The 25,813-nt window shown below is 40.0% G+C and overlaps 1 protein-coding gene across 1 annotated transcript in view; it reads right to left on the bottom strand.

Moving 5' to 3' along the window:
- Window positions 1-7,808: 7,808 nt before the first annotated feature.
- Window positions 7,809-25,813, bottom strand: part of RAB8B (RAB8B, member RAS oncogene family) — a 70,116-nt gene continuing 52,111 nt past the window's right edge. The window contains exons 4-8 of the mRNA XM_006079938.4: window positions 18,572-18,649; window positions 17,490-17,579; window positions 16,160-16,225; window positions 13,405-13,455; window positions 7,809-12,082 (exon numbers count right to left, since the gene is read on the bottom strand). Coding sequence (XP_006080000.1) covers window positions 11,990-12,082; window positions 13,405-13,455; window positions 16,160-16,225; window positions 17,490-17,579; window positions 18,572-18,649 — 378 coding nt within the window. The 3' untranslated portion in view covers window positions 7,809-11,989. The remainder of the gene's footprint in view (window positions 12,083-13,404; window positions 13,456-16,159; window positions 16,226-17,489; window positions 17,580-18,571; window positions 18,650-25,813) is intronic.

Below are 25,813 nucleotides of genomic sequence, written 5' to 3'. Positions count from 1 at the left end.
AATGATGTTTTAACAATCAGTTATCCATTCTCCAAAAAATCATACCTAGGCCTTACAAAGAAATATGAGACAATTGTATTTAGCAGCTCTAATTATGAAATAAATGGCAACCCACTCCAATGTTCTTGCCTGGAGAATCCCATGGACAAAGGAGCCTGGCAGGCTACAGTCCATGGGGTTGCAAGAGTCGGACACAACTTAGCGACTAAACAACCACCACCAATGTAAAATGTAATGAATCTGCCCCCTATCTATGAAGATATCTTTTTAAAATTTATTTTTAATTGGTGGATAATTGCTTTACAATGTTGTATTGGCTTCTGCCATATAACAACGTGAATCAGCCATGTGTGTGTGTGTGTATCTCCTCCCTCTTAAACCTCCGTCCTACCCCCACCCCCAATATTAGGACGTCTTTAACTGATATGTCTGTTGGAATAGAAATTAGCTATAACAAACCATCAAAATCACCAACAAGATAATCTTCAGCATTCATGGTTATTTACTAAAAACACTAATTTCAAGCTTTGTCTGAATTACATTTATGTAATGCATTGCTGTTTAAAAAGCACTTTACACTGATTTTAGCAATTCTGTTTACAAGTGAGGACTGAGAAGCTAAGTAGCAGTGCTATTGACTTCTCAAGTTTTTATGAACTTACTATGAGCTTTCTCCAGAAACTCGAAAACATACTAAGTGATGTTGGGAGTTAAGTCTCGAAAAGATACCTGGGGGAAGGAGGCTGACACGTGCTATGGACAAGAATACAAACTGCTGGAGGAGTGGGAGTGTAAAAAGGTAATATCACATTTTAGCAATTTATCCAGTAATGCTTGGACATAGCTACTAGTAATTCATAATATGCTAATGAATTCACTTGAGCTTTATTTTCTGATAGTGCTGATAGATTATACTCAACCATTTACTTATTCATTCAAAATGCATGTTGCATGACTATGACGTATCAGGCACAACGCTAGGCACTGGGAGTTACACCAATGAAACAGCTGTGCATCCTGTCTTCACCGAGCTTACAGTCTAGTGAAGACACCAGACAGGCAATTGAAAGTCGCTCAGCTGTGTCCAACTCTTTGCAACCCCAGGGACTATATAGTCTCCAGGCCAGAGTACTGGAATGGGCAGCCTTTCCCTTCTCCAGGGGATCTTCCCAACCCAGGGATCAAACCCAGGTCTCCCACATTACAGGCAGATTCTTTACTAGCTGAGCCACAAGGGAAGCCCCAAAATACTGGAGTGGGTAGCCCATCCCTTCTCCAGCAGATCTTCCCGACCTAGGAATTGAACCAGGGTCTTCTGCATTGCAGGTGGATTCTTTATCAAGACAGGCAAGGAGAAAGATTATGAGGATATAAGAAAGGGGAAAGTGAATCCATGTAACTCAGATTGGACTCAAACCCAGTCAAAACCCATGGTCTTTTAACTGAGATCACACACTTGTTTTCAGAACTTAATGAAACTCAGGTTTTGGATGTTCCACTGCAGAAAGAATTCAGTGAAAGACAAAGTGATAAGGAAAAAAGTGGATTTATTTAGAGAGAAACACACTCCACAGTATGTTGGCCATCTCAGAAGGTGAAAGTGGCCTTGAAATATGGCATGGTTATTTTTTATGGGCTGGGTAATTTCATAGGCTGAGTGGGAGGAGTGTTCCAATTATTTTGGGGGAAGTGGTGGGGATTTCCAGGAACTGGGCCGCTGCCCACCTTTTGGCCTCTGATGGTTGGTCTCAGAACTATCATGGTGCTGCTGGATGTGTCATTTAGCTTGCTGATGTGTTACAATGAGCATATAATGAGGCTCAAGGTCTCGTGGAAGTCAACCCATCTGCCATCTTGGACCTATTTGTTTCTTCATCCACCATCTTGGACCTATTTAGTTCTAATCAGTTTATGTCATGTCCTCGGGCTATGTCATTTTTTCAAAGGTTGTACCCTGCCCTCTTCTCTCCTGTTTCAGAAGGAGAGCCAATCCAAATTTGTGAGGTATTGCTAAAGAAGATGACACCCACTCATTCAGGACTCGGCTTTGGAGTTAGTAAAGCTAGGAAGTAGGAGAGACATAGAAAGACAAGAGAAAAGGCTTCAAAGTGAAAGAAAGCAGAGCATTTCTGAGGATAGGAAGTAGGTCAGGATGTCCTCGGAGTGTGAGGCGAGATGAGACAAAAAAGGCCAGCAGGTTAGACTTCACCTCAAGTTCCAGGCTTATCCAAGGGAGTGGCAGGCTCTGATCTCCTTTGCAGATAATGGGAAATGGGATTCCAGATAAGAAGTTCTTGGCATCTGCAGGTATGAATCAGGGAAACAGCAGGAGTCTGGAGAAAAGCAGACAAACTCAAAAGAGAATTAGGAATTGTGCAAAACAGAAGTTAGTTACTGATGGGCTCCATGGAGTGAGGAAGAGGGAAAAATCAAGGATGATGGTTTCTGCAAAGATATATATATATACACACAAATTAATTAATTTTACTTGTGTTGACTGAAAAAAAAAAAGGCACAACCTAAAAGTTGAGAATTTTGTTTCATTCAGCCGACTTCATTCATTAAGCCCATAAGACAGCCTCTCAGATATTTCTGAGTTACTGATCCAAAGAGGCAAGGAAGGAGCCAGATATATAGGAATTTTTGAAAAAGCAAAAACCTGGTAGTCAGAACATCAAAAAGATTACTGTTCATGTTAATGAATTTAGCACTTTTCTACAGATGGGAAGATGCAAGAGTCTGGGCTCACTGAAATCATTTCTTAGGTATGAACCTTACCTATCTAGATCTAGGGTCAGCGTCCTGCTTTTCTTCATCCTGAATCCCCTCTAGGTGCTGTTTTGTGGGGGGTGTGTGTGTGGGGGGGTGGATGCAGTGGCTCATGGCTTGATGGCCACAGTATCCTTTGTTTGCTGATATGGCCATTGATGTGTTTCATACATACTTGCTGTGGGAGTATACTCATGTATCCCTGTAACTAGTATTAAAAAACTTAAATTTTGTGAGTAGGAAACATTGAAGAGAGGGGAAGAGAGGATTTACTCAATTTACTGATATATAAACAGCATTCTGGGTGATTTGTCTTATTAAAAGAAGATCCTTCTGTATTTAGTAAAGGTTAAAATAGTGTAAAATATTTAACAAAGACTAAAATAAAGATGAGGGCCAGATAATGAAGCTTCTCTTTTTATTGCCAAACTTACTGAGGCTCTGATGAATTTACTTGTCACGCGAGTGTATGTTCCTCGGTTCTTTGTCTCGTCACAACAAAGATTTGGAGCGACGAACATTAAAGCCCTCCGCGTGTCATAGCTCTCGGGTCTTGGACAAACCGTGCTACAGCTCTTAGGCAAATCAGTGTTACAGCTCTATTTTATTTAGAAGATAGCAGGAGAGTGAGAGAGAGAGAGAGAAAGAAGAGAGCGTACGCACGGGGGAGAGAGAGTCCGAGAGAAAGCGCTTTGGCTCCTCCTTTTATATGTTTTTTCCGCCACCTGGGCCTGCCCTATGCAAATTGGGCTTAGCCAGGAGTGCTGTTTGTTCTGTTTGTTCTGCCTGAAGTCTTCACTCTGGTCCTCAGACCTTCCTTGTCTTTTAGCCACCACCATTTTGGACTCCTTTTCCCTATTCTACCTACCTAACATTCCCCCCTCAAGAGGTGGGAGGCCCAATTCTTTGGGAATAGGGGCGTCGAGGTCTTTCTGGCTACTTCCTGCTGAACTGGGGCGGCGAGGGGTATTTGGCCTCCCCCTCTTGCTAGTCTCAAGCCTCAGAGTCCTCATAGCGGTGCCCAAGGGTGTGTGATATTTTCCGTGGTCGGCTGTAGTTTTATATCTTTGTTGAACTGGCACTGCATGTTGTAGCTGGTTGACCTGGGCAGAGACAAAACAGGTTAGCCAATTGACAGTACATGGAATAATCATAAGCATCATCAATATAGCATAACAAGGACTAGTAGGGACATTAGTCAATTTTAAATTCACATGGCCAGGATGGCTCAAGTCCCTCCTTGTTCAGGGATCAGAAGATCTATCTCCTGTCTGTCTTGGAGTACAATCTCTGTCAAGCTGTGTTGGCTCCTTAGAGTTATCCTGAGAAATCTTATCCCCAGAAACCAGATTTTGGGTGTGTTTATTAGAATGGCACTCATTGGTAGTTCTGAATAGGTATCTGAGATCTCCCAGGGGCTCACAGGTGTATTGAGTGTCCTCTTCTGTTTTCTTCCACGGCTTGACTTGTGAGTAGTGAATCCAGGAGTCATGTCCTGGTACCTTGACTGCTGTGGGGGTAGAAAGTATTACAGGGTAGGGGCCCTTCCATGTGGGCTGGAGTTGAGCCTTTGGGGACCCATCTTTCCAGACTTTAATTAGGACTTGAATCCCTGGAGCATATAGTGGTGACTCTTAGAATCTTTTGGGTCCTGGTTCATACCCCACAAGCATATACCCTGTTGGAATTGCCCAATGGCTATGGTATAAGACTGGAGGGTCTGAACCTCTGGATCTAGGAAGAGGTCATTGACATAAACAAAAGGTCTCCCATACAGCATCTCATAAGGGCTAAGACCAACCTGTTCCTTAGGGGCAATGCGGGTATGGAGGAGAGCTATTGGTAAAGCTTCCTTCCATCCCAGGGAGGTCTCCTGGGTTATCTTTTTTATCGCTGATTTTAAGAATTGATTGGCTCTTTCTACTTTTCCTGAAGATTGAGGCCTCCAGGCACAATCGAGATAATAAGTAATGCCCAATGGTCACCCCTTGGGCGACCTTAGAAGTAAATGATGTCCCATTGTCACTTTGTAATGACCTGGCAGAACAAATCTCGGAATGATTTCAAGGAGCAGTTTTTTTACCACCTCCTCAGCCTTCTCAGTCCGGGTGGGAAAGCCTTCAATCCATCCTGTGAATGTATCTATCATGACTAATAGGTATTTATACCCTTGAGAAACTGGCATCTGGGTGAAGTCCATCTGCCAGTCCTCTCCTGGGTAGGCCCCACATCGTTGGATGGGCTGGGCCAGCTGGGGTCTTCGAGCTCCTTGGGGGTTGTTTAATTCGCACGTGGGACAAGAGGAGATCACCTGTCTTATAGTTGTTTGGAGGCCTGTTCCTCTGAAGGACCTTTCTAGTAATATTTGGAGGGCTTTTTTCTCCTAAATGAGTAGTGGCACGTAAGGAGTTAACCAACTTCCATTGGCGGTTTCCAGGCAGAAAAAGGAGTCCCTCCTTGTGGAACCACCCCATATGATCTTCTTGAAAGCCCTTGCTCTTAGCTTTAAGAGTCTCACCTTCAGTATATGAAGGAGTTTCTGGCAAATTAGTCTGTGAACTAAGGTGGCAATCCCTATTAGGTCATGGTTCTGTAATGCTGCTCTCCTAGCTGCCTGATCAGCTGCTTGGTTTCCTCGTGCCACTTCCGTGTTCCCTTTTTGGTGTCCTTTACAGTGGGAGACTGAAACCTCAGTGGGCAGATGGACTGCCTCCAAGAGTCGAAGAATCTGATCACCATATTTGATTGGGGACCCTCGGGTGGTCAAGTGGCCCCTTTCTTTCCAAACAGCCGCATGTGCATGTAGCACCAGAAAGGCATACTTGGAGTCTGTGTAAATGGCTATTCTTTGTCCTTTTCCCAGCTCTAAAGCTCGAGTCAGGGCTATGAGCTCAGCTAATTGGGCTGAAGTACCTGGTGGCAGAGGCTTAGGCTCTATGGTCTCAAAATTGGAGACTGCTGCATACCCGGCTCTTCTTTTTCCATCTAAGACAAAGCTGCTTCCATCAGTATACCAGATTTCCTCAGGACTGGTCAGAGGATCTTCTGACAATCCCTCTCGGGGTTTTGTCCAGTGGTCCAAGGTTTCTAGACAACAGTGAAAGGGGAGACAGCCCTCGGGGGTAGGGAGGAGGGTGGCTGGGTTAAGAACCTCACAAGGGGATATAGTGAGGCCTGGATTTTCCATCAGCGTTACTTGATATCTGAGGATTCTTTGATCAGACATCCATAAATGGCCTCTCCCATTTAGGAGTTGTTTTACTTGGTGGCTGGTAAAAATAGTTAGTTTGCCCCCAAAGGAGAGTTTTAAAGCATCTTCTATCATGATTGCAATAGCTGCAAGATTTCGAAGGCAGGGGGGGCCAACCTCGGGAAGTTGGATCGAGCCTCTTGGATAAGTAAGCTACAGGCTGGGACTCAGATCCCAACCTTTGAGTTAACACTCCCAAGGCTATTCCCTCTCTTTCATGGACATAAAGTTGGAATGCTTTTTCTGGGTCTGGCAACCTCAAGGCAGGTGCCTGAGTTAAGGCCTGTTTTAGTGTAGCCTCTGCCTCCTTTTGAGGAGTTTCCCACATCAGTGGGATTGAATCATCTCGTCCCTTTAAGCTTTCATATAAAGGCTGGGCAATTAGACCATAGTTGGGTATCCAGATTCTACAATAACCAGTTAGCCCCAGGAAAGCTCACAATTGTTTTCGAGTCATGGGGGAAGGAAACTGGAGGATTCCTTGTACCCGATCAGAGGACAGCCTCCTGGACCCATGTGTAATCTGAACTCCCAGGTAAGTGACCTTTGTCTCGACCATCTGTGCCTTAGCATGGGAGACTTTATATCCCTTTTCTGCCAAGAAGTTTAGAACCTGAATTGCATGTTGTAGCAGATTAGTAGGCCATCTACATATTGTAATACTTCCAACTTAAAAAAAAAAATTTATTATTTATATTTGGTTTCTGTTGTAGCACCCGGGCTCCAGAGCATGTGGGCCACCCATGGGGCATGTGCGGGCTCAGTGCTTGAGGCCCTTGTGGGAGCATGTGGGATCTTAGTTTCCTGACCAGGCATCGAACCCGAGTCCCCTGCATTGGAAGGAAGATTCTTAACCACTGGACCACCAGGGAAGTCCCCCTTTACTTTTAATCTTTCTTCAAATTAAAAAGTAAATGGAGAACCAAACAACTCCTAATTTATACTTAACTTTCTTTAGTGACAGTTGATTTTGATGACTGCTGAAATTCACTCATTTTTTTCCCCAACATTTCTTAAACACCTACTATATGCCAGGTCCTTTGTCTGATACTGTGAATACAAAAACCAAACACTCAGTCCCCAGCCTACAAGAGCTGAGTCTAGTGGGGAAGGAAAGTAAACAGATGATTCCAATCCAGGGCCGTGAGTGACACTTTAGGCAGACATAGGAGAGGGTTCCTAACCATGGATGGGGTTGTTGCTGAAGTCTTCCCACCAAACCCTTACTGAATATTGAAAGATAAGGAGAAGTCAGTCAGGCAAGGGGTGGGGAGTCAGCAGAAGGAGCAGCCTAAGGAAAGGAATGACAAAGCATGTTATGTTTGGAGATGCAAGTACTGATGAGGCTCAAGAGATATGTGTGAGTTCAAGTGTGACAAAATCAAAGGCTGGAGAGAAAGAGGTGGAGATAGCAAAGGACTTTGCCAGGCTAAAGGGTTTAAATGTGGCAGTGACAGATTTAAAAACCATTCAGCACAGTGAAAATTGGAGAGGAGGAAAATAAAATTAGAGACTAGAAGACTGGTTAGGAGAGATTACAGAAATCTAGGCAAAAGATAAGGAGGCCTGAACAAAGAGAAACTAACATGACATTGTAAATCAACTATAAATCATCAAAACTGCTGCAAAATATAAATAAAATTTCCCTCTCCCAAAAAACAACAACAAAAAGGAACTCTAAGTCAGATGTAAAGTTTGCTAAAATATCTCAGGTCTACCATGGTTTGTGACACATACCTAGCAAATTAGAAGAAACATTTTTTAAATGTGCATTTCAGAGAGACATGAGTATTTTCATTATGTAGTTTTTATTTTAGACGAACATTGTAAAAAAAAGTTCATCTGGAATAAAATCCATTTTTTTTTCTTAAAAAAAGAAAAAACCCAAAACATAGCATCATTATCAGTACACAGTTAATGAGTTGGCTTAAACAAGATTAACAACATGACAGATCCACTTTATCTGCAGGTTTTTCACATTAAGCCGTTGGAGCAAAGGTAAAGTATGCTGAAACATAGACAGGAGGACAACTCTATGGAAAAAACAGGTATTTCCCACTTGGGACATGATTTTAGTCAAAAACTTTAAGGTACTTCGCTTTAAAGGAACAGTGTCAGCTGCAAATAAACAAAATAAGACCCATCTGTAAGGCCATAGGAATGAATTATAATTAAATTCACATTTTAAAAAAAGGTAAGAAATGAAACAAGAAGTTCTATTAGTTCTTTGCAATAAGAAATGCAATTGTGTATGGCACAAGCATTTTAAAAAATGAAGTAAAATTTGAAAATATACCTAAAACAATTGCTTGCTAATTTCCATTTCTGCAAATTTCACTTACATTTTTTTCATCGTGATCATGACATTAATTTTATTAGTCTGAAAAAAGACCATTTCTACTGTAAAATTGTGCTAGTACTTGAAATTTTATTAGCATATCCTGTCCATCTACATCTCTACCGGACAAGGCATTTTTTAGACATTCCCCCGCCCCCTTTTGGATGTAACAAGAAGGCAAAAGCAATGTCCTTTCTGTTAAAAGAAAAAATCTAAAAAATCTGATATGAGAAACGAGTGCTTAAAATCTGAGATAAGTAAACCAACATAACAAAATACTGTTCTAAAATGTTAAGCTTAGAAACTCATCTTTCAAGATTAAGAACTAACTTTATAAAGAAATCAAAGTTATGAACAAGGAAAAAAAGTCTGCTTACGTGTATCACTTACTGCTCACAAGAAAAACTCAGTAAGCCTTAATACAGATTCTCCGCATTCAGAACCTGTAAAATGGAGTTATAATCTCTTATTTAGAAATTTCTGCAAACATGTATCTATATTGCACAGCTAAATTTATTAATGGAGACAGGAAGATAATACTTTTTTTTCTGCGCTATTGGATAAGACATGTATGATCTATCCTAAACTACCTCCTACCTTTTCCAATGATGCTTTAGTTCAAAACAAAACATAGAGTCTAAATTGTGCTGGATACTTAAAGACTGGCTCACTGTTTTTCTACTAGGTATTAGAATACTAGTTAGCTAAATGAGGTATAATTAAAAAATAGTCCTTCAAAGTAAAGAGTATAGTCTTCTGAAAATTTGTAACAAAGACTGCACAAAATGTTCATGTGAAGAGAAAGAAACGTTGCAGCACCGCCTAACTGATGCACAGGTGGATTATTTTCCCATCATCTGTCTGAAGAAAAATGTAGCTAAAGTAAGTTCCCAGGGAAACATTTTACAATTAACTGATCTACATGCTACTGAGTTACAGCACATTTGCATTGTCTGATAACCCTCAGACTCTTATTTGAAAAGGTCGAGCCCAATCATTGTCAAAAATCAGCACACTGATAATAAAATGCAGCCACTGAACCACTAACACCGCTGCAAAAAACCTTCATGTATCCTGACCCATAAAACCACAAAAATGTTCACACAAAACTAGATTTCTTCAGTTTCAGCAGGGAAAAGACAATTATCTGTCACTAAATTCATCTACAAATAGAAAAAATAATGCACTATACGTACATTAAGCAAAGTGGAATATTTATTGGGGCAGTGTTACCATGCAGAAAGTGAATTTCCTATGGTCTTAGCTCATATTATATACAATTTAGCAAAGCTAAATGTAAGAAAATAGCAAGGACAATTTATTTCTATAGAACAGAGTATATACCCCCAGTCTGCTGCTACTTCAAAGAACACTTTGAGACTCATCTAACTTTTATAGGCTCTTTCAAAGGGAAGTTCATGGAGACTAGTTATTAACCCATAAGCAACAACAGAAGAGAAAAGGAAAAAACAAAACAAACAAAAGCAAAGCATTCTGTTAAAAATGAAAAAAGGCTAACCACAGAATATGTCAGTTTTGGTGTGCAGACAACCCCTGAGATATAAACCAAAGTGTTAAGACACCAAAGAGTCCGAGGTAAATTACTAAGAGGGTTACATTCATATGTGGTGTCATAGCACTTGCCTTTTAGAAATTACCTTGTTACCATCCAGAAAGCTTAACTGCTGGGATCGTTTTCTGAAAATTAGTGAATACAAGATGTTTCTAAGAAATTATTTTCTTCATTTCAGAAATATATCAATATCTAATTTTAAGATGGTAGACTTACAGTCCACTTGTGATCAAGGAACTACTGATTTTACTGGTACACCAATAGGTGCTTTTAAGCCTATAAGTACCAAAAAAAAAAAGTCAAGGGGACCAAAATTTGTGAATATTAAGTTTAGAGAACCCATCAAAACTAGCTCTGGTATATATTTCCTGCCACTAAATTGTGCCTAAGTTTTCAAACAAGTAGTAAAGACTGACTGGTCCAAGTATTCCAGTGATACATCTTAATTTGAAGCAGAATTCTCTGCAGTAACAAGCAATCCATTTCCACTTTCATCTTCCAACCTTAACCGTCAAGCATGATGGCAACCTTTGTGAAACAAAACTGGCTTAACAGGAACTATAATTATTAGTGCCTAATCACCTCGTTATTACTCCCTCTGTCTTATGACACTGAAGGTTGGAATAATAGAATGAATTTGGCATGTAAGTTAATACTAAATACTTTCTTTTTTCCTTATGTGACAGATTCATCTACAAAAGGCATTACCAGTACCAGTGTTATGATGAGAAAGGCAGCTAAGCTTTTGGTTGGCTTTGGCCCAAATGGCTGGACCAAGTTCTATAACAGTGAACCTGAACAGATGGATCTGGGTTTTACACATTCAATAACAGCTGTTGTAAAACTGAAACCATGCTCTTATTTTCTCTAATGAAAAGGTGAGACTTTTCCTAGAGGATGCACTAGAACTAATTACTCTTAATAATAATACAAGTCCAATTAAAAAAAATCATTTCTACCATTACCAACAACTATTTCTATAAAATTACATCCACAAGTTAACCTCTCTCCCTATAGGTAAGCTTTCTGTGAACTGAGTCTGAATCTAACTCTTCAGACAGGGATTGTGGTAAGAACTGTACATTACTACTAAACCAGCAAGCTAAGAGCGAATCTAGGAAAAGCTATATGACATATGCTGATGTGACAAAACATCAATTAGATGCTGAAATAAAACCCTAAACTAACTCTCTGCCTATGTAAAATTCCAGCTCAAGAAGTTTACATGTAGAAACAGACAGCAGTGTTCAAATATGACTTAGGTGAATGATTATAATAGGTCAAATGTAGGAAAGAGGAGGGAATACAAATCTCAAGAAAAGTGACATTAAGATGGTTTCCAAATGCAGCTTCAATAGATTAGGCAGAAGTAATCAATTGAAAAAAATGATTTATTCAGCTACTCAGACTCTCCGGCAAAAAGGTCAGGAATGAAGAAAAACTCTGAATAATCTAAAGAAATAAACTGTGGCCTTTGATGGGCATTTTTAGGAATTTCTAAGATAAACTTTTATCAAAATTTATTGACTCTTATTTAAGAAAACCAGAGCCCTTAAACAAATGCTATCAATGCAATAACATTTGGCCATATGAACCAGACCAAATGTCTTAAAATTTTAGTATATTAACTTCTGCTTTAAATGTTCTACTCTTTTTTAAAAAACATTCCCCAAAGCAAATTTGTCTAGAACTTCAGGTCAGAAGTGTGCAGATATGAATCTCAGATTGTGCTGTAACAATGAAAGGCTAACACTGATGTGCAAAGTGAAAAAGAAAAAGATAGCAGCTTCTGCAACACGCAATAAAACAGAGGAAAAACAAGTTAAGTCCGGCACGTGTCTCCACTTCATAGCTTCCACGTTTGAAGAGAGAAGCCTGTTATCCTGATGGGCCATAAGGCTGGAATCCACTGCACACTCAGTGTGCAGAATCTAGGTATAGGTTCAGCGGTGCTCTCAGTAGCAGCCAGGCAGGATGGTTCTGAGGCTGGGTGACCTGTGCTTTCAGAGAAGCAGGAGAGGGTCCTCAAGGTGTGCTGCAGTCTCTCAGAAAGAGTTCATCAAAGTAGCAAACAACGGAAGAAACTGGTCTTCTTCGATCGGTTTTCTGTTATTTTCACTGGTCCACCTGACCCTGATGAATTGCTGTCGTTCTGAAAAACAGACAATGAAGTTACCAAGGGGATAAAAGTTTCATGGTTTGAGCCCAATTATCTAAAAAATAAAAATATCTAACTATGCTCATAAATTTGTACTCAGTAGTCTAATTAGGAAGGGAACTAGCTAAGCTCTTATGTTTTTTATTTCTTTGGAAATGGTGGGTTAAAATGGGAAAAATATTTTAAGGTGAGCACCTAATATATTAACAACATTTTGGTTAGGAAGTTCCTATTTCCAGTCCAAAGAAATTATAACCACACGAGTGTAAAGTATCAAGGGTAATGATGGAAATGATGTTAAGATACTACGCTTACTCCTTGGAGGAAAGTTATGACCAACCTAGATAGCATATTCAAAAGCAGAGACATTACTTTGCTGACAAAGGTCCGTCTAGTCAAGTCTATGGTTTTTCCTGTGGTCATGTATGGATGTGAGAGTTGGACTGCGAAGAAGGCTGAGTGCCAAAGAATTGATGCTTTTGAACTGTGGTGTTGGAGAAGACTCTTGAGAGTCCCTTGGACTACAAGGAGATTCAACCAGTCCATTCTAAAGGAGATCAGCCCTGGGATTTCTTTGGAAGGACTGATGCTAAAGCTGAAACTCCGGTACTTTGGCCACCTCATGTGAAGAGTTGACTCATTGGAAAAGACACTGATACTGGGAGGGATTGAGGGCAGGAGGAGAAGGGGACGACAGAGGATGAGATGGCTGGATGGCATCACTGACTCGATGGACATGAGTCTGAGTGAACTCCAGGAGTTGGTGATGGACAGGGAGGCCTGGTGTGCTGCGATTCATGGGGTCGCAAAGAGTCGGACACGACTGAGGGACTGAACTGAACTGAACAGGCAATCCTGTTAGAGGCAAGAAGAGCTGGTAACATAAGGTATACAATTACATGCAAGATTCAGGGTAAACCAAACTTTTCAGGTTGTCCTAATGAGTCATCACTGAGATTGTTTCAAATTGAAGCAGACTTGAGCAACTTCAAAATCATAGTTATATACAGACACAGAGAGAGATTAAAATATTTAATTTGTGCCATTATTACTTTAATTATTCTGAACAAAATTCAATCAAAGACCACTTATGGAGCCAGAGGAAAGAACTGAAAGAGTTGCAGTTCAGAAATAAAAAAAAAAAAAAATCTGAGGAAACAGAAATAAGAATCAAAATTTAACTGGGAGAAAAGGTAAGACAGGGAAAAAATAACTTAATGTGAATATATGCCTTTTCTTTAATTAAATAAATAACATAAATAAGAAAACAAATTTAAACACAGCATAAGGAAAATAAAATTATATATTATACAAACCATTTTTCTGTTGAGTTTTGTCATTATATCTCGTGCAAGTGTAAAAAATGCCTAAAAGGTAAACCAAAAGATTTCATTATTATATGTTTATCTTTTAAATTAGAAATGTAGATTTCATTATAAAATAAAAATATATTACTTTAATGTTTTTAATTGAGAAAAAACATAATTGCAATCAGTAGACACATGACTATTGTAACTTATTTTTCAATTTTATCATAAAGGTTTTCCAATATAATCAAACTGTCATTCATCAAATATTTTCTGCACATAACATCTGGCACTGGGACTTCCGTGGTGGTCCAGTGGTTAAGATCCAGCCTGCAATGCAGGGGACACAGGTTCGCTCCCTGGATGGGGAACTAAGATCCCACATGCCACGGAGCAACTAAGCCTGAGTGCTGCAACTGCTGAAGCCTGCATGCTTTAGAGCCCATGTGCCACAACTAGAGAGAGTCTGTGCACTGCAACAAAAGACCTGCATGATGCAATGAAGATCCCACATGATGCAGCTTAGACTCAACGCCGCCAAATAAGTAAAATATTAAAAAAAAAAAACAACCCACAGACATCGGCACAAGTTCCTAATATGACACCTGTTGAGTTGCGAGGCAGAGGCTCTACAGCACTTGTGTGTCCCCAAAGTCGGGGCATAGTTTCTGGTATAGGAGATGATGAATATCTAGTTAATAACTGAAGCAATAATTCTCCCTGGTGGCTCAGACAGTAAAGAATCTGCCTGCAATGCAGGAGACCCAGGTTTGATCCCTGAGTCAGAAAAATCCCCTGGAGAAGGAAATGGCAACCCACTCAAGTATTCTTGCCTGGTGAATTCCATGGACCGGCTACAGTGTATGGAGTCACAGAGGCAGAACTGAGTGACTAACACTTTCATTTCACTTTCACAGCTCTGAAATCTATTTTCATAAAAATTTCTACCCTTTATTCCCAACTTCCTCTCTTTCAAATGACTTTCACTCTTATCCCCGAAAACATAGAACCTCTCATGTCTCAACCCCCCCAAATCTCAAAAGTTTCTATGCTCAACTAAATTCCCCACTATGGTAATAAGTTCCAATGGTGGCAGGACAAAATCTCAGTGGCATTTTATGCCTAGTGTGTCTTGACCCAACTCTAAGCCAAATGTTTTTAAAACTTATCATCCTGACTTTGTTTCTACAGAGCCAGGATGCTTAAGGCTTCTTCAGTTGTCTCCACGCTAAACCCACTGCTATGTCAGTCTGTTCCCAACAATTCCTCATGTCCCCAAACATGTCCAGCAGGGTTGTTATTCCCAAACCAGTCAAAAAGAAGCAATACGTAACTACTATTATCACTTTGTCAGTGTCTCACTGTCACACTGGTCACCTGTGAGTCAAAGTTTCTAAGTAATCCTATCCCAGTTTTTGAGGTTAAGTTAAAGCTCTGGGAAAACTGCTAATCTCTGCAGAAAACCTGACTAGAATAAGCAGCCTGAGCAACCTCCAGGTCAATATTTCCATAGAGAGAGCTCAGTGTGCTCTTTCTCCTTTTTCTTTGGCCATGACATGTGCCTTGTGGGATATCTTAGTTCCCTGACCAGGGATTGAACTTGGGCCCTCAGCAGTAAAAGTGCAAAGTCCTAACAATTGGACTGCCAGGGAATTCACAATTCAATATTCTCTTTAAGTCACAGGTGAGATCAGGGCACAGGACTAGTGGAGACTGTAGTCAGGGTACAGAAAATGTTCTGTGGCACAGTCCTACCACATCTCAGAGCAAGTTTCTCTCCTGTCTCCACCATTAAAGCTGACTGAAGAGGCTCCTCTGTTTTGCATGAAAGGAAATCCTTTTGTTGCAAGCAAAAGGAAGCATTTTTCTACTTTTCTATTCTCCAATAAATAAATCAGAAGAGGTTTCCTGTTTCCTAACACCCCCTAGCCAACCTGAAAAAAGGACCATTAGTTATTTAAAAGAAAGAAAAAGTTCTGATCAGTGACCATGAGTCAAGTCATTAAAGTCTCAATTTGCAGTCATGATGTCACAGTGAACAGTGACTTAGCTTGAGAAAGTAAATGTTTACAAAACCCTCAGTATTACTGTTAAGTAAATGACATGTATTAACATATAATATATATTATTTTTATGATCAATTTAAAAAATGTTTTTAAAAAAGAAAATATTATCAAAATTCTGCCCTTCTAAAGAAAATCTATTTCTTAGAAGACTTTAGATAATTTGGTTTTAACAGTTAACTCACTGAAAACTTATTAAAACTACTCTCTGATAAACACAGTTTCTTATATCTACTTAATGCCATTGTATTAAAAGGGATCATGCTTAATTGACTTCAAGCATGTATTCTAAGGGAATCTGTTCAGTAAGCTAACAGTTGAATTGTCTCTTGAGAGTGCAGACATGAAAGGAATTAAGACTCTGTGCTACAAGTCAGTGTAGGATGACACGAACAATGATGAACAAGCAGAGACCACAGCAGCAGGATTTCCAGCTTCCCAAACAAAGGGCAAAACTGAACTTAACCTGAACTGCCATCTTCTGTCCAGTGACTCTTAATGAAGCAATCTAATATATGCCATGTGAAAGACAGGCGCTAGAAATCTAGCAACCAAGGTCCTCGTAACAGAAGCACAAAAGTTTATGAAATGGAAGTGGAGGCATTCACTAAGTCAGGAAATATCAAGGCTCGGAGAGTTGAAAGCAGGCACCAAGACACGAACGCGACTACATAACGAGTCACCAAACATTTCCTTCTTACCTCTTCTACATTCATACTGGATTTTGCACTCGTCTCCAAGAATTTAATCCCATAGTCAATTGCTAACTGAAAGACAAAAGAGGAACACTGAAATTCAGGGCAAGCTTCTTGAACATATAGAGCATTTATATTTTTTTAGGTTTTCCAAAGTCCCAAAGGGAGAGTACTTAGTTCAGAACTCCCGTGGTCCTCAAATTTCTTTGCTTTCTTCTATTGTGTTTGAAATTTAGAGATCCAATTCCATCATCATAAGTAACTAAAATGGCACCACTTCCTCTCAAAACATAACTTGAGTACTTCTCTTTTTTTCTATTATATCTTTAGTTCTCTAATCACTAGACAACATATTAGACACTCACCTCTACCATAAATTTGGGATATATTTGACTTCAAATTACAAATCTCCAGCAATTACTATTGTAAGTTTTCATTATTTTCTTAATAAATTGGATATTTAAGATAATACATATTATTTTAATAAATAAAATAAATAAATTTTATTAAACTGCACAAAAGAACTAAAGCTTAAAATACTAAAACTTAAAATCTCATTGCTTGGGTTTCTGTTATTGTGGCAAATTGTGAATTCTTCTACATTCCCATCTATTTCCAAAGAATTCCCAGTTCATTTGCAACAAGACTAAGTGTTTTCAGGCGAGAAAAGTGTATAGTCAGATTAAAAAAACAAAATGCATTTTGCCTGTACCCCTAAAAAAGAAAAAAGAAAAAAAAGCTAAAGCAAAATTCCAAGACTTAAAAAATTGAAGCCTTTATGGAAAATGTCATAGAAATGAATATATATGTATAATAGACTTGTTTTGCAGGACACAAAAGAGAGAAAAGGTTATAAATATAAATATCTATAGCTCAATGAGTTTACAAAGAGTTTACTCATAATGACCTAAATCTAATGTGTAGTAAAATATTCTTGGAAAAAAAAATAATGAATTGAAAAATGATTACTGTTCAAACTACCTATCCTCTGACTTTTTTTCTAAGAGAAGGAATTGGTTTAACTTCAGAACTGGGCATGTGCACACAGATATGGAAAAAACAGCCTGAACTCTCAGCTGCACGAATCTGAAAAAGGACCAAATTGTATCTCCCAGAAAAGAGCAAATTCTTGAAGAATGAGTCATGACTACACAGTGTATGGAGTTGGAGCTTGAATACTAATTCATACCATTCAAGTATGGATTACAACTGTCTGCTGGCTTTTTAATGGATTAAAATATAGATATTTCAAAAACTTAAATCAATAAATAATAGTATGAAAATGAATGCTTAACATGAACAGACTCTAATCTTCATTTATTCAGTTCACATTTACCTTCTCTCCTCTTTCTTTTGATACTTGTCTTTTGTCATTCATATCACATTTGTTACCCAGGATCATTCTTTCAACATCTGAAGAGGCATGCTGCAGGGATAAAGCAGTATATTAGGAGACAACATGAGAAAAACACAGCTGTCCAGTAGGCAAATCTTAATCTGTCAGAAGCAGATCCATAAATTTAATTGCAAAACAAATAGTCTCTTACTCAACACAAAACCTGATTCAGAGGAAAAATTTTTAAATGAGAGGAGGGGAAAGTTATAGCATAACTTTTCCCCCAAAGGCCTTGTAGTCATTCTTAGGTCTTCTTTGGTACATGAACAAACAAAAATAAAACCTATAGTTATCCAACAATAAAACTCCCAAATGTTAGTCTGGGTCAAAGAAAGGAGAGAATCTCAGTACCAAGAGAGCCAACGCAGAAGGTGTTCTGGATTTTGAACTACTTAAACAATAAATTCACATGGTTTAATATAAATGTGTATGAAATTATTTCAGAGTCTGAAATGTCAGAGACATTAAAAAAAGGTCTCAATACCAATCAAAGTGGAATTAAATCAAATTTTAAATATCTAAGATGAACAAAATGTTAGAAGGGCAAAATGAGTTACCAGAATAAGGACATATTTCTGCCAGTCAAACAGTATGAGGGAACAGACAGAACCCGAGAACCAGACAATCCATGGGGTCGCAAAGAGTCAGATATGACACAGAGACTGAATGACAACAACTCCTTTGTAAAGGCTCTAAGAGCACATGCAAGTTACCTCTTTCTGACCTGAGTCTTCTCATGTATAAAACAGGGGTTTTTTAGATTAAATTATTTTCAAGATTGGGAACAAGTTTAAAATTCTGTGAAACTGTCCCTCTGTCTGCACTCCCTAGGCCAACGGAGCAGTCAGACTGGCAGTACCAGAGATGTTACCGTCCCTGGTACTCCTCAGAGCGAAGGGTCTAACCTGCCTGCACCCTGCTTCCAGCAGCTCAGCTACGTGACAGGGAGACAGAAAGAGCGAGCCCTCTATAAGCACCCAGCAGGATTCTTCTCCAGTATCCACTGTCTTTCCCATACCTACCTCTTCAATGTTTCTTATCCAATTTTTAATATTGTCAAAGGACTTCTCATTTGTGATGTCATAGACAAGCATAATTCCCTATAAGAGGAAAAAAAAAGATCTTTATTTAGTGCTTTATACATTTTAAAGCAAAGAATATCACATCAATGTATCTTCTCTTCCAGGAACTCCGTGTTCGTCCTTTTTCTGTCTTTATAAAGGGAATTTATAATAAAAGTTTAAAATACAGAGAAACAAAATAAATAAATAAAATCTTCCATTGTCTCACCATGTAAATAAATACTGTTAACATTTTTTTCACTGTTAACCTTTAATGAATTAGTGATTATGGTAAAGGTGATACACCCTTTCTACCTGACCTCATAGGATGAGAACTGGTACCAATTAAAGCTAGCAGGATATTTACGTTAAAATAGAGATAACACTCGGAGAAGGCAATGGCACCCCACTCCAGTACTCTTGCCTGGAAAATTCCATGGACGGAAGAGCCTGGTAGGCTGCAGTCCATGGGGTCACTAAAGAGTCAGACACGACTGAGCAACTTTACTTTCACTTTTCACTTTCATGCATTGGAGAAGGAAATGACAACCCACTCCAGTGTCCTTGCCTGGAGAATCCCAGGGACGGGGGAGCCTGGTGGGCTGCTGTCTATGGGGTCACACAGAGTCGGACACGACTGAACCAACTTAGCAACAGCAGCAGCAGCAGCAGCAGCAGCAGCAGAGATAACACTGAAGGTAAGAGGGGATCACTTCTGCTGTGCACTTATTTATTCTAAGCAGAAATTATCTTGCTTCTTACTCTTAAAAAAATTTTTTTTAATTTTTTTGGCCACATCACATGGTATGTGGGATCTTAATTCCTCAAACAGGGATCAAACCTGAGTCCCCTGCATTGGAAGCATGGAGTCTTAATCACTAGACCACCAGGGAAGTCCTTTTGCTTCTTACACTTATTCTAAGATTATAACCACACAACTTTAGTTATTTCTTTTTATATGAACTGATCAAATGTTACTAATCTAAAAAAAGTAAATCACGGACACTCAAAATATAAAGCATTTGTTACACAGTTTAACAAAGGCACGATCATCATATTTTGGAAGACCCCATGTCTGGTATTTTAAACAGTTAATCTTCTAAATGTTTCAGCTGACACTTGTATGCTACCCATTTCAAAATCTATATCACAAGACTGCACTTGCATATTAAGTGCTAGATCCACCTCTATCTATCCATTTCAACCTACCTACTATGTGCCTGATAGTGTAACAAATGCTACCAGTAGTAAATAAGACAGACAAGGTCCCTTCTTCTTATGGACGGTTGGCAAAGAAAACAACGAACCACTAGTTATATAATTAATTATAATTTAGACAATTGCTATAAAGAAGGCTGAGGAGTTCTGAGTGAAAATGCTAATCTAATCTGGTTGAGGGGCTAGGGTGGTTCACGGAGGGTTTCCCAGAGAAAATGACATTAAAGCCAAGGCCTGAGGACTGAGAAGATTTGAACTGGGCACAGGGATAGAGGCTGGGGTGAAGAGGGGAAACCCTCAGTGTCTGGAATATCACAGAAATGGGATAAATTATCTTGCTCTCCAGAAAGGCCCAGAACCTATTAGATTGAGTAAAGACGGTCAGCGTGGCAAGAATGCCCTGGTTTGAGGGACTTTACTGGTGGTCCAATGGCTAAGACGATGAGCTCCCAATGCAAGAGGCTGGGGTTCGATCCTGGCCAGGGAACTAGATCCCACATGTACCAACTAAAGATCCTAGAGGCTGCCAGGAAGACTGAAGATCCCGTGTGCTGCAACTAAGACCCAGCACACTCAAATAAATGAATAAACATTATAAAACAAAACAAAAAAAGAGTGCCTGGATCCAATGGGAGAAGGGCACAAGATAAAGCTGAAGACAAAGACAGGGGTCAGGGTGCCCTGGAGAACACTGATTGGACATCAGCTCCCAGATGGCCCATTTGGTCACCGAAAACTCAGCTAAGCAAAACAGAAAGTTGTCTTTGTCCCCTCCAAATCTTCTCTTTCTCCCTCTGCTCTCATTTTGAAGAAGTGCAGTACAACCCTGTAGGGCTCCCCTTGTGGCTCAGCTGGTGAAGAATCTGTCTGCAATGCGGGAGATCTGGATTCAATCCCTGGATTGAGATATCCCCTGGAGAAGGGAAAGGCTACCCACTCCAGTATTCTGGTCTGGAGAACTCCATGGACTGTATAGTCCTGCTGCTGCTGCTAAGTCGCTTCAGTCGTGTCCGACTCTGTGAGACCCCACAGACGGCAGCCCACCAGGCTCCCCCATCCCTGGGATTCTCCAGGCAAGAACACTGGAGTGGGTTGCCATTTCCCTCTCTAATGCATGAAAGTGAAAAGTGAAAGTGAAGTCACTCAGTCGTGTCCAACTCTTAGCGACCCCATGGACTGCAGCCTACCAGGCTCCTCCATCCATGGGATTTTCCAGGCAAGAGTACTGGAGTGGGGTGCCATTGCCTTCTCCAACTGTAAAGTCCATGGGGTTGCAAAGAGTCAGACATGACTGAGCGACTTTTACTCACTCACTCAACCCTGCCAGCCTGCACAAGCAGACCCCTGGGAGTAATTTCCTCTACCACCAGTCAGTCACTAAGTCCTATGGACTCAACACTCTCAATATTTCCACAATCCGATACCCCACATGCATGGCCTTATTCACATTTTCATCAATTAGCCTTTACCTGGGTGATTTAGGTCTCCCTGCTTTCACCAGGGTTATCACCTCATTGCTTAAAATCCTTTAGCATCTCTCCATTGTACTCTTAATTATATTAAAATTCCTTAAATAGTAGGCAAAATCTTTCAGGGTCTGGTTTCCAACTTTATAAATAAAAATAAAATATAAATATAAATAAACATAAATCATATACAACACACATGTACACGTAGATGAAAGAATTCAGGAAACATAGCAAAATGTTAACAGAAGCTATGTCTCATGTGGAGTTTTAAGATGGTTTCTTGGGATTTTTAAAGCTTTCGAATTCAGAAGTGGCCACAAGACTGGAAAATATCAGTTTTCATTCCAATCCCAAAGAAGGGCAGTGCCAAAGAATGTTCAAACGACCGCACAATTGCGCTAATTTCACACACTAGTAAGATTATGCTCAAAATTTTTCAAGCTAGGCTTCAGAAGTACATGAGCCAAGAACTTTCAGATGCACAAGCTGGGTTTAGAAAAGGCAGAGGAACCAGAGATCAAATTGCCAGCATTCGTTGGATCATAGAGAAACCAAGGGAGTTCCAGAAAAACATCTACTTCTGCTTCACTGACTATGTTAAAGCCTTTGACTGTGTGGATCACAATGAATCATAAAAAATTCTTAATGAGATGGGAGATCACCTTACCTGTCTCCTGAGAAATCTGTAACTGGGTCAAGAAGCAACAGTTAGAAACTTACATGGAACAACATACTGGTTCAAAATCGGAAAGCACTAAAACAAGGCTGTATATTGTCACCCTGTTTACTTAACTTATATACAGAATACATTATGCGAAATGCCGGGCTGGATGAATCACAAGACGGAATCAAGAAAAGGATCAACAACTTCAAATACACAGATGATACCACTCTAGTGGCAGAAAGTGAAGAGGAACTAAAGAGCTTCTTGATGAGGATGAAACAGGAAAGTAAAAGAGCTGGCTTAAAACTCAACATTCAAAAAACTAAGATCATGGCATCTGGTCCCATCAATTCATGGCAAATAGAAGGGGAAAAAGTGGAAGCAGTGACAGATGTTATTTTCTTGGGCTCCAAAATCACTGTGGACAGTGACTGCAGCCATGAAATTAAAGCACTCTTGCTCCTTGGAAGGAAGGCTATGACAAACCTAGACAGCGTATTAAAAAGTAGAAACATCATTTTGCCAACAAACATCTGTATAGTCAAAGCTATGGTTTTTCTAGTAGTCATGTACGGATGTGAGACATGGACCATAAAGAAAGCCGAGAACCGAAGAATTGATGCTTTCAAACTGTGGTGTTGGAGAAGACTCTTCAGAGTCCCTTGGACTGCAAGGAGACCAAATTAGTCAATCCTAAAGGAAATCAACCCTGAGTATACATTGGAAGGACTGATGCTGAAGCTGAAACTCCAATAAGTTGGCCACCTGATGCTAAGAGACGACTCAGTGGAAAACTCCCTGATGCTGGGAAAGACTGAAGGCAAACAGAGAAGACAGAGGCAGAGGACGAGATGGTTAGATAGCATCACCAACTCAATTGACACGGATTTGAGCAAACTCCAGGAGATACTAGGGATTCCCTGGTGGCTCAGATGGTAAAGCGTCTGCCTGCAATGTGGGAGACCTGGGTTCGATCCCTGGGCTGGGAAGATCCCCTGGAGAAGGAAATGGCAACCCACTCCAGTATTCTTGCCTAGAAAATTCCATGGATGGAGGAGCCTGGTGGGCTACAGTCCATGGGGTAGCAAAGAGTCGGACACGACTTCACTTTCACTTTCCAGGAGATTCTGAAAGACAGAGAAACTTGGCGTGCTGGAGTCCATGCAGAGTGGGACACGACTTAGCAAATGAACAACAACAACATTACATGTAAGCTTTTCACAAGCAGAAAAATAAATATTCTTTAAATTTAAATGGCAAACAACATTTTTCTTTACCCTCCTTCCTCCTAGCCTCAAAAGGGAAATGTTTAACTTTGACTACACTGTAAAGATGATTTTACAATAAGCAAATTTAATTAAAAAAAATCAAAGTGGAGAACTATACACTTTGGTTCAGATGGTAAAGCGTCTGTCTACAATGTGGGAGACCCAGGTTCGATCCCTGGGTCGGGAAGATCCCCTGGAGAACGAAATGGCAATCTACTCCAGTAATATTGCCTGGAAAATCCCGTGGACAGAGGAGCTTGGTAGGCTACAGTCCGTGGGGTTGCAAAGAGTCAGACACGACTGAGAGACTTCACTTCACTTCATACACTTAAATGCTAAATTTTATATTACATATATTTTACAACAATTTTTAAAAGCCTCAAAAAAATGCAACCTGAATAATTCCTGATTCAAACAGCTTGGCTGCCTACAATTAAAATTAATCAAAATACTTGCAGAGTTCTACTACCTCTTGGGCTATATAGACAACCTGGATCTTCACTGCTTTCTGTCTGTCAAGTAGTACCTGGAGTAGTTAGCACAGAAGTAAACACAGTGTAGTGGTTAAGGGCACAGATTCTGGAGTCAGAGATGCTCAGGCTGGGCTTCACCACATGCTACCTGGGAGATGCTGCAGAGATTACTTTGTCCCTCTCAGTCTGCATTTACTCATTTGGGAAGTGAGGACAGAATATTTTCCACACTGCCCTTTTAAAAAAAACAAACAAACAATATTTATTTACTTTAAAGATATGTGTTATTTATTTTTATTTATTTGGCTGCATCAGGTCTTAATTATGGCACGCAGGACCTTTCGTCGTGACATGCACACTTCTCCAGTTGTGGCATCTGGGCTTTGGGCCATACGCACAGACACAATAGTTACCGCACGTAGGTTCAGTTGCTCTGTGGTATGTGAGAGCTTAGTTCCCCAACCAGGGATTGAACCCATGTTCCTTGCATTGTAAGGCAGATTCTTAACCACTGGACCACCAGGAAGTCCCCCAGATTGGATTTTTGAGGATCAACTGACATATTATTTGTAAAGTACTTTACTTAGAACCTGGAAGCTCATGGTTCACGTACTGTTGAAGCCTGGCTTGGAGAATTTTGAGCACTGCTTTGCTAGCATGTGAGATGAGTATAATTGTGCGGTAGTTTGAACATTCTTTGGCATTGCCTTTTTTTGGGATTGGAATGAAAACTGACCTTTTCCAGTCCTGTGGCCACTGATGAGTTTTTCAAATTTGCTGGCATATTGAGTGCAGCACTTTCACAGCATCATCTTTTAGGATTTGAAATAGCTCAACTGGAATTCCATCACTTCCACTAGCTTTGCTCGTAGTGATGCTTCCTATTCTTGACTTGACTTCACATTCCAGGATGTCTGGCTCTAGGTGAGTGACCACACCATTGTGGTTATCTGGGTCATGAAGATCTTTTTTTTTTAGTTCTTCTGAGTATTCTTGCCACCTCTTTTAATATCTTCTGCTTCTGTTAGGTCCGTTCCATTTCTATCCCTTATTGAGCCCATCTTTGCATGAAATGTTCCCTTGGTATTTCTAATTTTCTTGAAGAGATCTCTGGTCTTTCCCATTCTGTTGTTCTCCTCTATTTCTTTGCACTGATAGCTGAAGAAGGCTTTCTTATCTCTCCTTGCTATTCTTTGGAACTCTGCATTCAAATGGATATATCTTTCCTTTTTTCCTTTGCTTTTAGCTTCTCTTCTTCTCTAAGCTATTTGTAAGGCCTCCTTAGACAACCATTTTGCCTTTTTGCATTTCTTTTCCTCGGAGATGGTCTTGATCACTGCCTTCTGTACAATGTCAAGAACCTCTGTCCATAGTTCTTCAGGCACTCTATCAGATCTAATCTCTTGAATCTACTTGTCACTTCCACCATATAATCATAAGGAGTTTGAATATCCATGAACTTCCAGATGTTCGAGCTGGATTTAGAAAAGGCAGAGGAACCAGAGATCAAATTGCCAACATCCGTTGCATCATAGAAAAAGCATGGGAGTCCCAGAAAAACATCTACTTCTACTCTATTGACTACACCAAAGCCTCTAACTGTGTGGATCACAACAAACTGTGGACAATTCTTAAAGAGATGGGAATAACAGACCACCTGACCTGCCTCCTGAGAAACCTGTATGCAGGTCAAGAAGCAACAGTTAGAACTGGACATGGAATAACAGACAAGTTGGCTTAAAGCTTAATGTTCAGAACACTAAGATCATGGCATCTGGCCTCATCATGGCAAACAGATGGGTAAACAGTGGAAACAGTGACAGACTTTATTTTTGGGGCCTCCAAAATCACTACAGATGGTGACTGCAGCCATGAAATTAAAAGACGCTTGCTCCTTGTAAGAAAAGCTATGATCAAGCTAGACAGCATATTAAGAAGCAGAGACATTATTTTGTCAACAAAGGTCCGTCTAGTCAAAGCTATGGTTTTTTCAGTAGTTGTGTATGGATGTGAAAGTTGGACTATAAAGAAAGCTGAGCCCCAAAGAACTGATGCTTCTGAACTGTGGTGTTGGAGAAGACTCCTGAGAGTCCCTTGGACTGCAAGGAGAT

The sequence above is a fragment of the Bubalus bubalis genome, chromosome 11 (assembly GCF_019923935.1).
Source record: "Bubalus bubalis isolate 160015118507 breed Murrah chromosome 11, NDDB_SH_1, whole genome shotgun sequence".
In the NCBI taxonomy this organism is placed as follows: domain Eukaryota; kingdom Metazoa; phylum Chordata; class Mammalia; order Artiodactyla; family Bovidae; genus Bubalus; species Bubalus bubalis.
The sequence above is the reverse complement of the archived record's forward strand: the minus strand, read 5'-3'. Positions and strand labels throughout refer to the sequence as shown.